This window comes from Oryctolagus cuniculus, chromosome X (assembly GCF_964237555.1).
Source record: "Oryctolagus cuniculus chromosome X, mOryCun1.1, whole genome shotgun sequence".
Lineage (NCBI taxonomy): Eukaryota > Metazoa > Chordata > Mammalia > Lagomorpha > Leporidae > Oryctolagus > Oryctolagus cuniculus.
Window position 1 is genome coordinate 19,933,025 of NC_091453.1, and position 12,147 is coordinate 19,945,171.

Below are 12,147 nucleotides of genomic sequence, written 5' to 3' on the forward strand. Positions count from 1 at the left end.
TATCTTTAAGAGAGTACTGATTGTTTATAGCCTTTGTTTCCTGTTGAGGAACAGTGTTATTTTTAAAATTTAAGTTAAATAAGTTTCATGTATTTCATATATACCAATTTAGGAACATAGTGACACTTCCCCACTTCATACTAGTTGTTGAACTCTTTACTTAGTATAGGGTTAATCTCACAGGTATTAAGTAAATTGAAAATAGATCATTGTAAAAATTAAGAGTGGGAATAGGACAGAGTAGGAAGAAGAGTTAGAGCATGGGTGGGAAGGAGGGTAGGGTGGGAAGTATCTGTATGTTCTTAAATCTGTATATATGACTTACATGAAACTTGAATAACTTAATAAAATTTAAATATATATATATATATAAATAAATCTCTCAAAAAGAGACTACTCTTTGAGAAAGGGTAAAATTGGGGTTTTCAATCCTAATAATTGGGTGTTCTCACTCTGTAAAAATTTAAGTTGTAGATGCAGTGATTCATATATTCCTATATTTTATAGTTTAGTAAAAAGTTTTAGGACTAAACCATACAGAATTTTTTTCTTTCATCTATAAGGGAAAGTTATTCCACTAGTAAATATTGGGGGGGTAATTTCCTGCCTTTACTTTATGTCTAGTTTAGAGTGTCAGAGATGGAAAGAGAGACACATACATATACACATAAATACATTCAACTATATAAGGCAAAAGAGGGAAGAGGGATGAGGAAAGCGGTAAGAGGGGAGTACTCTGAGGAGAGGGAGGCAAAAGACAGAGAGGGACAGAGGGAAGCTTTCTAGACAATTTGTTCAGAAAATGTACCGCATGAGTGGGAGTTTCTAGACAATTCAGTTTTTCAGAAAATGTCCTGCTTATCTTTTCTTCCAAAGTAAAAGGTAAACTTACGTCTTTTTTAATTTCCTAGGAGCAAAAGGGTGTGTAGATGAAGACCAATTAAATTAGTTGACATTGAAGTTGCTTGCAACTTCCTCACATTATAGGTCTATATAGCAACAACATTATGCTATATAAGAAGTCATGCTTTTAGCTCACCAGTATGATCTTGGAGGTCTGATGCTATGACTACTTCTAATTTAAACATAAGTGGAACATATTTAGATAGCTTCTATTTAAGAATGGATATACATGTAGAATAATATGACAATTTCTCTAACTTTAGCATGGGAAAGAGTTTCCAGGGACAGTTGTACATACACTACAAATGAGAGGTAACTGTTTTTGAAATATTCCTCAGAGAAAGTTTGCATGGCTAAATCTAAAAATCTTTAATCTCACTGCCAATGACTTTTGTAACAATCTAAACACTACCTTTTAGGTTTGATTCCAGAAGCATGAGCAACAGCTGTTAGACATACTCCTCCTTATTTCAAGTGACCCTTCAAATACGTCACTTCACACCTTACTTTGAATGACTAAGTATTTTTCACTGAATTTCCTTTCTTTCCTTTCAGCTATCATTCTGTTCTTTGATGGCCCTGTCAGTTCCTTCCATATCACTTATACTAGGAACCCTGGAAGCCTCTAGCTCATTCGTAAGCCAGTTTTTCTGTCTGGATTCACAGCTGCTGCTGTTCTCTGGTAAGCTGTCACTGTAGTCACTGGCAGTTAGAATTTATCAACAAACCTTTGTGGGATGAATGGAAAGCAGCCGAAACAACCTGGCACTTCAGTTGTGGGCTTTACGGTTCTGGACGACCTAATGGAGAACGTGGCCTCCTGCCACTGTGGCCAACGGAAGCAGTCCATGAAAGATTTAACAGCCAAAGGGAGAGGAAACTGACAGTCCTACTCAATATATTGTTGTTTCCACTATGGACAGGCTTTTATTCAATCTCTTCCTTTTCACACTTGTCATAGGGCATTGACCGAGTCCCACAGCTTGCCTAAAATCACACAATTTTAGGTTAGCATTAGTGTCACTGTCCATAACTCAGTCTATTGTACCCTTTCCATAATAAGCAAAAAAGAAATCTATGCTAGAAAAATCAGAATATGATGGTCTGTATCCTGTTTCAATCTGGATGTTACAATCAATTGTAACAATGTCATGAGCAAAGCAGAGTAATACTGGTAAATTTATTTTCCCCACTGTTCTTGGTTCTTTGTATTTATAACTCTGTCATCAAATTGCCAAGGAACATCAATAGTTCTTTTTAAAAGCTGATAAGTACCATTACCTTCAAGTATATATGGACAGCAAGTAATTTCTTTGTACCACCCAACCATCCAGTTAGACCATATCCATGTTCCTCTATAAATGTTCATTCAGAACATCTAATCTGTATTTCCACAGTATATTAGACCATCTTTTCACCCATTTGCTTATTCCCTGAAGTATACCTTGGGATCTAATGCTAGAGCCCAAATAAATGAGTTTTCTGTAAGCCAATCACGGTAACCATGTTCTATGTGTATTTATAATTTAAGTTGAAGGCAAGTTTCCAAAAGTGGTATGTATCTTTAATTTTTAAGGTGGCCTTACTTCATTGGGAGACCACATTTTATGATGTAAATTACTGTGTATAGTTCAAGAAAGGATTTCTTTAAAAGATACTTTTCCTTGGGCCCCTGCATCCACTTGGGAGATGTAGAAGAAGCTCCTGGCTCCTGGCTTTGGCCTGGACCAGTTCCAGCCATTGCAGCATTTGGGGAGTGAACCAGTGGATGTAAGATCCCTCTCTTTGTCTCTGCTTTCTCCCTCTGTAACTATGCCTTTCAAATAAATAAGTCTTCACAAAAAATATTTTTCAAAATTATCAAAGGAGGCACTGAGACATTGTACCTAGCTCTATTTTTTCCTTTTAAAGACAGTTGAGAGAGTCCTGAATCTAGTCTTATAAACATCTGTAATGAATGGATTAAATTTGTAAAAAAATTATATATTCACAGATAATATATACATTTGTAAAGATTAGGAAAAAAGTCACAAAAGATGTAAATCCTTTAAAGCTTTAAGCACTATGACCTATGAGTAATAAATACTGAATAAATGTTTGTTAATCTGATCTTATATCATTTGAAACATATTTACATCTCACTCCTAATACGTTAATTTTCTTTGATCAAGTTATGAAGTTTTGCTTGCTTAAAATAATTTTACTGTTTCTCCCTTTCACCTGAACATACATGAAACCATTAGGACAAGTGAAACATCAAAATATGAGTAAGAACAATATACTAATATATGTTACATCACACTCTTCAAAGACATTTTTCTGAATAATGTATAATTAGCACTAATATTTTAAGTATTTACACTTATGTGATCACAACATGTACATATACTTCCAATCTAAAGGAAAGGAGAGCCTAACTTATTTCCTTTCTCAAACAATTCTAATGTAGTAAGTTACTATTTTCTATATTAAAAGGAAGATAAGGGAAAAGTGAAATAAATAGAAAGTAAAATATTTTAAAATTCTATGAGCTTTTCGTTATTTTGAATTATTTGAATAAGAGAAAGAAAGCAAAACTATAAGAACACAAAAACTTACTCAGTATGCTCTGAAAATGCTCAGTTTTCCAATAAGCATTCCTGCTGGTCATATTTACTATTGCTCTTTATGAGCACCGAAACTGAAAGAATACTTGGAAGCCCACTGTATTTTCATAACTCCATGAGAATTTCAGTCATTACAAGCAGTGCCAACCCTACCTCAATATTCTTACCCTTGGAATCAAGGAAAAGAAAGTCTTTTAAAAGATCAACATCTTTGATGGCAATAATGAGAACTAAATTTGCCACGGGTAGATGCCCCCTCTTATCAATTACAGGCAAGAAGCAATCTTTTCCTTCATAGTGAAAGACAAGTTAACTAAGGGAATACTCTGTGCGACTTCAATTACGTACAATTGACTGGGTGACTGAAAAATAACACTTCTTAAGAATCTTTTCTTTTTATTTTTAAACTTCACTTTGATGTTGGTTGCTATTTTATTCTAAGATAGATTAAGGGGAAATGAAATTGTGTTCAAACACAAAAAAGCTCCCTCGTGACAACTTTTTCTCAATTGCCTCTTTTGCCTGCTCCTAGCTTTATCCTCTTCCTCAGTGAGTCTCTCTTGTCGCTCCATATTCCTAAGCCAATAGGAAGAATTTCCTTCAGACCCTGAAGCCTTGTATCTGTTACCATAGAGACAGGCATCACAAGATAGCAGCTCAGTAACATCCTCATGGAAATAAAATAAGAATCCTATGGGTTTTACAGGAATTTCCAGGGCTAGTAGTCAGCAGAAATTATATCCTTTCCTAGAAATAAATATGAGGACTTTAGTTTCACATTGTGGAACTATGGAGATTGTACTATGTGATGATAAATACCGAACCCTTAATTTTATGCTTAAAATCTGATTATGATTTCCTTTATGACCTGAATCCCTTCTATTTTATCCACATGTCCAGGAAAACATTTCATTACTAACTTTTAATTCAAGTATATTTTATTAATCACTTACTAATAGCCACAACTGTTCTCTAATGTGTGGCACATTTGTTTTCATCTTTTTATTCTTCAATCCCTTCTAAAACATGGTTCATCAAGAACGTCCTTATGTTTTTAAAGGTGAGCACCTGTCCAGGATTCTGTAATGTACAAGCTGCTTTTAGAATCAACAGACTTCTGAAGAGAGACAAGGGTAGCTGCAAGAATTCAAGTCCACTCACTCTACCTTGTTTTCCCCTGACTTTTACATTTTCTATAAGTCTACTGAAATCACACAGTAACTAAATAGCAACAATAAAAGTCACTGAATCTTAGCAGATAGCTAAGTTTAGCAAGATCAATGGACTCGGGCAAAGTAGATATGATATGTATGTCAACGATTGCAGAGACCACAAATCTTCTTATAGCAACATTATATAAACATTCCTCAGCAAGTATAATCTCTCAATAGATTAGCAGCCAAAATGGATCTATATTTAACTGTTGGCTGTATATCTGAATCACTTTTCAAAGTGTCACATGTAAATATTACAGGTGGTCACAATCTCTGTTTATAGTCTTCAACTGATATTTAATTGTGACCTTGCTTGTTCCAGATACTTGGCTCAAGGCACAAAAAGCAAGTTTCTTTACAGTCTACATATGGGGTTAGCAAAATGTTACTATCAAGGGTCAAGTATAAATATTTTGACTTTGTGGTGGGCATGGTCTCTGACACTACTACTTAACTGCTATTTTAACAACAAAGCAGTCACAGTCATGTAAACAAATGGTGATTCTGTCTTCTAATAAGACCTTATAAACACTTGAACTATAATTTTGTAATGTTCATTTGTCACAAAAATATCCTCTTAAGAATAACTTAGAGGGACAGGCACTGTGGAATAGTGGGTGAAGCCACTGCCTGCAGTGCCAGCATCTTATATGGGCGCTGGTTCAGGTCCTGGCTGCTCCACTTCCAATCCAGCTCTCTGCTATGGCCTGGGAAGGCAGTGGAAGATGGCCCAACTCCTTGGGGCCCTGCACCTACATGGGAAACCTGGAGGAGGCTCCTGGCTCCTGGCTTTGGATGGGCACAGCTCTAGCCATTGCAGCCAATTGGGGGAGTGAAACAGCGGATGGAAGATCTCTCTCTCTCTCTCTGTCTCTCCATCTCTCTCTGTGTAACTCTTTCAAATAAATAAATAAATCTTTATAAAAAAAAAAAGAAAAAAGAAAAAATAACTTAGAATGTGAAAACCATTTTTTCTGGCTGGCCAAATGGGAACAGGTGTGCCATATGGAACTATACTGAATCCTGGCTTGCATGGTGGAGTATCAGAGACAAAGAAATATCTGAAAGGGGAGAAATATTTCATCTTGAAATGATTAGATGCACAGATTCTCAGAGATAGAAATGATCGCAGACATCTTCTTCAATTTCCCTATAGCTCTGGAACTCCACTCTTAGCACCGAAGATTTTAGGAACAAAGAATGCAATATCTCACAAAGTAGTCAATTCTCTGCTTATATGATTAATTGGAAGGTATTTTTCCTTTGCTACCAATGAGGTGCAAATGAGTCTACATTATTTTCTTTAGCCTATCTCTCTATGAAATCAGCTTAACTTTTTAAAATTCCTCTTCTTTCAAGAATTCCTATACTTTTCAATTTTCTAGTACTTTCAATGCCCCTTAAATGTTACAGTTTCAAGGAACTTTCACTGTAAACTTTTCAATGAGTATACTCCCTAGTGTTAAAATTCCTCCTGGACCATGGTGTCCCTATAAAAAATAATACACACAATCATAACCTTGAAAATATTTTCTTTTTTTTCCTTTTTCTGGACACAGATCCAATATTATTTTGTTTCATTAAAATTTGATGTCATATGAGACTATGACTAATACTGAGATTATGAGCAATAAAATCATTTTTTAATGAACTATTAATTAAGCTTTAATTCTCTTACATTTCTTACATCTTGTACTCGTCAGATTCATTCCTTTGAAGTTTAGTACAGGATGTTGTACTTATTCCTACGAAGACTCATCTTTTTTGGCCTCACCATAGATTTTAGGTGTTCATAATCCTTTGGTACCATAATGATTCAATATATTTGTTCTCTTTCCCATCTAGAGAGGCCAAAGCCTTTCTTCAGGTTTCAGGTATTAATATTGCACAGGCCAAACAGGGTCAAGGCACATTAGAGGGCACTAGGTTCAAGTCAGATGGAGCCAGATTATGAAAATACACGATAATCCTGTGAGAAGCCCTCTTCTTGGTACACAGTATTCATTAAATGGCACAAGAAAGGCAGGATAATATAACAAGTTGCTTAATCTGATAGCCTCTTACATCCAGCAGAAAACACTCCTTCTCCTGACCATAGAGGGATCATGAAAGCATCACCAAAAGTCATGTTATAATCTGTATAACTAGCCATACTGCATACTTTTTCAGGAAACATTGGAGGAACTATGGCCTGTAACAGTGTACCACAAATTCAAATCATCCTATCTTGGGGCCGGTGTTGTGGCCTAGTGGCTAAAGTTACCACCTGCAACAACAGCATCCCATTTGGGAGCTGGATCCTGTCCTTGCTGCCCCATTCCCAATCCAGTTACCTGCCAATGGCCTGGAAAATGGAAAAGATAGCCTGTATTTGGACCCCTGCCATCCATGCAGCAGACCCAGATGAAGTTCCTGGCATCCTGGCTTTAGTCTGGCCCATCACGGGTGGTTGTGGCCATTTGGGGAGTGAACCAGCATATCTTTTTCTCTCTCTCACTGTCCCTCCTTCTCTCTAACTCTGATTTTCAAAATAAATAAATAAATCTTAAAAAAAAAAAAAAACCTGTCCTATCTTCCTTAGGAATTTCCAGTGAGGGAAATGTTTGGTTTACTTTTCTGGAAAAAATATTTCCAGGTATGAAGCTATTTTTTATTCCTACTCTAATCTAGATTTTCCAAGGGTGTGCACATGCTTAAATGGTTTCTTTTTATTTGATTTTTCATCTTTAAATATAGATGACCCGATAATGGGAGAATAACATAATGGACCAAGCTCTCTGGAAAAACATTTCAAACCATATTCTTAAAGCAATAGTGTCTTCCCCTGCTCATGTTTCTGTATGAACAGCAATACACCTAAAAGGCAGCCACTCCAACACCTGTGAAATTTCACTTAACAGTGCTATCACTAAAAGGGAACTATCCTACTTTTGAATTAAAAAAAAGATACTCAATAACATTTTTACCTAAAAATAACAGAGTTGACTTTATTAGCATAAATTCCTTAACTAAAACAATGAGTTCCTAGAGAACTGAGTGGAGAGACCCATAGACATTTTTAAAAGTCATCAATTCTAATTTTTAAACTATATTTTAATGTTTACGATATTTTATTTTGTCCCACCTCTCTTTCATACACACTTTCTATTTTTATACATTTGTCTTCACCATCTTTTTGTCCTGAATCACTTCAGAAAACACAGAATTAAGGAACTGGGATTGGGGGACTTCACAGAGTTTCATCACTTTACATATGGATCGTGTTCCACAGTCAAAATGATCAGCAAGCATTTCCAACTCTTATGATGCATTTATTAATAAGGGTCTGCCTGCTCTTCAGGTGTGTGGCCCAAAGCCTTTAAGATTTCATTAATAATCAACAGCTGGTGCCACCTAGTGTCTGTACTCTCCATTCATCAGTGGAAACAAATACAAAGCACTATCTAGTCACAAAGGAAGCAAGCCTAAACTACGAACAAAGAAAAAAAAAAAAAAAACACGGTTTGGGGAGTCCAGTGCTTGATTCAAATTACACTATCTTCATTGAAAGGAAACCCTCTTAAGTCACTATGGTAACAGGAGTGTGAAAGTAGCAGGAAGTCCACATTTTTCTCACAGGAGACAATTCACAAAAGGAGTCCGACTAAATATGCAATGTAAAAGAGTTTTTCCAGACTTGAATTGTCACTAAAAATGGCTATAAAAAGTTGAGAAATGGAACTGGCAGAAGACTGTATATTAAACGACAGTTTAGATAAAGCCGATTTTTGTCAATGAACCAAAAAACCACCCTGTATCATTTGCATGCAAAATACTCTATCAGTCTTTGAGCCTCCCAAAGATTAACCAAGTATGGTAACGACTACATAAAAGAATATACAGCACTCAAAAGTGTTAAAAGGAAACAATCATATAGCTGAAATCAGTACTAAGAATATTTTTACTTCTAAAAGGACACATCTAGAAAACTATTTTCTTTCTTGCTGTATGTATGAATTATGAGTTCTATACTCAACCATAGTCATGTATGCTTCAAGGTTAAAAAGTACTCATCCAAATATTTGACTATTTTTGAAACATATGTTAATAATTAATTTGGATGGACCCGAGTTTTACCGTAGCACATCAATTTCTAATTGATTCACTGATATTTAAATACATGTGTTTTAACTGACTCTTCCTAAGAGGAATACGTAATTGAAAAACATGGGCTAACATTCAGGGGAAAAAGTTACATAACAGCCAGTGTATTCCTTAACCGGACTCACTGAGCTATTACATTTACAGCAGAGAAGGCACAACACACATGAGCAGCACTGTGCACACTGAAAGGTCATATTAGATGTTCATATATGATCATCTATTAACTTGGATGATTTAGCTACTCAAGCTATGAGGCAGACTGGGCAGAGTTGAAAGATCCTGTAATATATAGTTAATCATGCTCTTTATACTCAGGAAAATCTATTTCTATAATGTAGCATCTGTTTTTAGCAGTCACTTGTTAAAAACAGCTTTAAAATGTTTTATTTTCTTGCTACCCTAGTGGTGATAAAAATTATTTCAGGATGTTCGGTCCAATATACACTCACTGACAGATCCTCATGACAGCGTATGAAGATAGAATTATAGAAACAATCCATAGTTTCTACAAAAAGCTTAAATTGTTCCCCCTTTTCCCAAAACTTTATTCTGGGAGCCAAATATAGCTAATGCTCATGCTCCATTTGTTTCAAAGTACTTATAAGTATAATCCAACTGATTGAAAGAAATATTGCAAAACAGAATCAGTGTTCTAAAAATCGTACGCAGGCAAGAAAGAATTTAAGACACAACTCATTAAGGTTCCAAAATAAATAAATAATTAAAGGATCCAATTTTCAATAATTTAGCATTTTCTGTCATTTTTCATTAACAGCTTTCAGAGCCCTATCTGAAACAAGCTGATACAGAGAAATTAAGAGCAGTAATCAAGCGAGGAATGATAGACCAGCTGGGTCGACATCAACTTGGCAAAACGTGAATACAGTTCAATAGCTGAAACAGATGCTAGAGTTGTTGAAAAACCCTGCAGGAGATATTGATATATTTTCTTCCTATAATGCAGAATGACTGAATAAATGTCAAAAGCTAGAGATTGATGAGGAAAAATGACTGACAGGCAAACTCCTTATAAAACAGAAACCAAGTCTAACAATTTTCAAGCTATCCAAACATTCCATACATTCTCATTTTTCTCAATACCAGTATATCAATCAGTCATTGAAACTAAAATGCATGTAACTGAGCTGGGGTAGATTTCCCTATAGATACCCCCCCCCACACCCCTGCCTCCTCCCTGGTCATCATCTACCTGGAGAAACCTAGACTCTTGAAAAATACTTTATTCTAAAATCTTCTAACACTGATTTCTATCCCAGAAGTATTTCCCTGACGTTGGAGGCAAGCACACCCTCCAAAAATCTAACGCAGCACAAGGTAATTTTAAAATCCATTCTGTAAAAGCAACACTGTTTGCAGAGTTTGAAGAGCTCGGCAACAAACCCCAGCTACCAACAGCTGCTTGTTCAAACATATGCTTTGTCATGGTCAGCTTCTAATTGTATTCATAATGATGTAATAGCTTTAATAATCCTACCTTCCATGCCAGCTGTTTTTCCTGTCACTCCATCATGCCAATAAGTTGGCTGCTGTAACAAATCAAGATAGTGCAAAACAGCATCTTTCTCCTGATTCTGTCATCTTCCTGAAAGCATTCTATTACTGCCGACTGCTGGGAACCAGAAAGTCTATTTGAATTCCAACAGCTCCCCTTTCGCATGATTCAAGTTAGGTTAGGTGGGCATGCCTAACATGATTCTCTCAGTCATTTATTATGCAGCTGCTACAACGTCGGTGTGGTAACCACTCTGACTATCTGATACGTCAGTCGAACAAAACCTACACCTCGGAGCAAACACATGAGCCAGAGCAGCGTTCTGCATTTAACGAGCATTCTCTCTGCCTAAAAAACAGTGGATCTGCAAATCTCTTTCAGTATCTACTCGATCCTCTGTACAGATGCAAAGCTCTTAGATTAGACTCTTTTCCTAACTATACCAAGAGTCGAGTTCGTTGCAACATCTCATATTACTCACATTGAAATTCTGGCTGATTTTTACTTATTTTCAAAGCCCTTTCATGGAACAAAACAAAACAAAACAAAAAAAAACTCTTCTGATTGTACTTTTGAAATAAGGATTCTGTGTGCTCAGCTCTACGTCCCTGCTTTATTATAAAATACAGCATGCACTTTCTCAAATGCAATTTGCCTCATGTGTTTCTATGGGAAATTTGAAATAAGAGGATTTTCAAAGAAAATGTTACCTATTTTGCACATTGGAAATATTTAAAGTCTATTACTCTGTGTGTTTCTCCCAGGGGTGGACTTTATACTTGATATTTTGACTTGAGGAGAGTGGTTTCTTCCCAAAGTAAGAAATTAGATTAGCTGAATCTCTTCCACAACTTGTTTACTCTGTTAAGAAAGTGCCACTTTGGAAAAATACTATTTCTATTTCTAAAAAAATACTACTTGTGACTAATTATTTTTGTGAAAGAAATTAAAACTGCCATCAATGTATGTAGTATTAATTTTATCTAAAATTTTAAGTATCTCTCGGGCACTAATATTTATAGTTTGAAGTTATAACACAGGAAATTAAAACTGCTTTCATTAGAAATATACTGTAAAAGGGGGAATTTATGGAATCTCAATTTCCTATCCACCATCTTTTATTTAGTTGGGTAGGGAAACTCACCCTTACCACAACAAAAAAGTAAACAGTTTAAGTAGCTGCATTATGAAACTCTGAGGAATAACTCTTAGCATTTGTGATACATGTCAATGTTACTATTCTGAACCATTGATTCCTAAAGGGTATATGCACACATTTGTACATTTTAACTGTTCTGCTACCATTTGAGTTTTTCTATAACACATTATCCAGTTATAAGAACACATATAATACTCACTAACTTACAGTTTATTATGCTTAATTTATAAATTTTGGAAATGAACCAGAAAGACAAACTGAGTCTACATGGACTCAGCAAAGTTTGCAAAAAATATATACACATCATTCCATATAACTATCTGAAAATACTAGCATATGATTTCATAATGTTACTAAACACTTTCATGGTGGGCATAGCTTCTTTGAGGACACAAATGGTAGCCTTCCCTTCTGCCTATTTCTACAGCTTCTGCTTTCACCTTCCTGTCCTTCCACACTATGCTCCAGCCACACTGAACAGTTTTGTTAGTCTAATATCCTGTGCTCCTTCCTGTCTCAGAGAATTTCTATATTCTGTTTCATGTATTCATAAGTTTGATCTCAGGTCTAAATAAAAAATTTTAACTTTTAAAATGAAAAGTATAGGAT

At 35.5% G+C, this 12,147-nt stretch overlaps 1 protein-coding gene across 2 annotated transcripts in view; it reads right to left on the bottom strand.

The window, feature by feature from the left end:
• The window catches only part of DMD (dystrophin), a 2,248,405-nt gene extending 2,237,876 nt beyond the window's left edge, over positions 1 to 10,529 (bottom strand). The window contains exon 1 of one of the 2 annotated variants that reach the window (XM_070067426.1): positions 10,362 to 10,529. In XM_070067426.1, coding sequence (XP_069923527.1) covers positions 10,362 to 10,368 — 7 coding nt within the window. In that variant the 5' untranslated portion in view covers positions 10,369 to 10,529. The remainder of the gene's footprint in view (positions 1 to 10,361) is intronic. The other variant, XM_051827673.2, reaches the window with a different exon arrangement.
• Between the last annotated feature and the right edge of the window lie 1,618 nt (positions 10,530 to 12,147).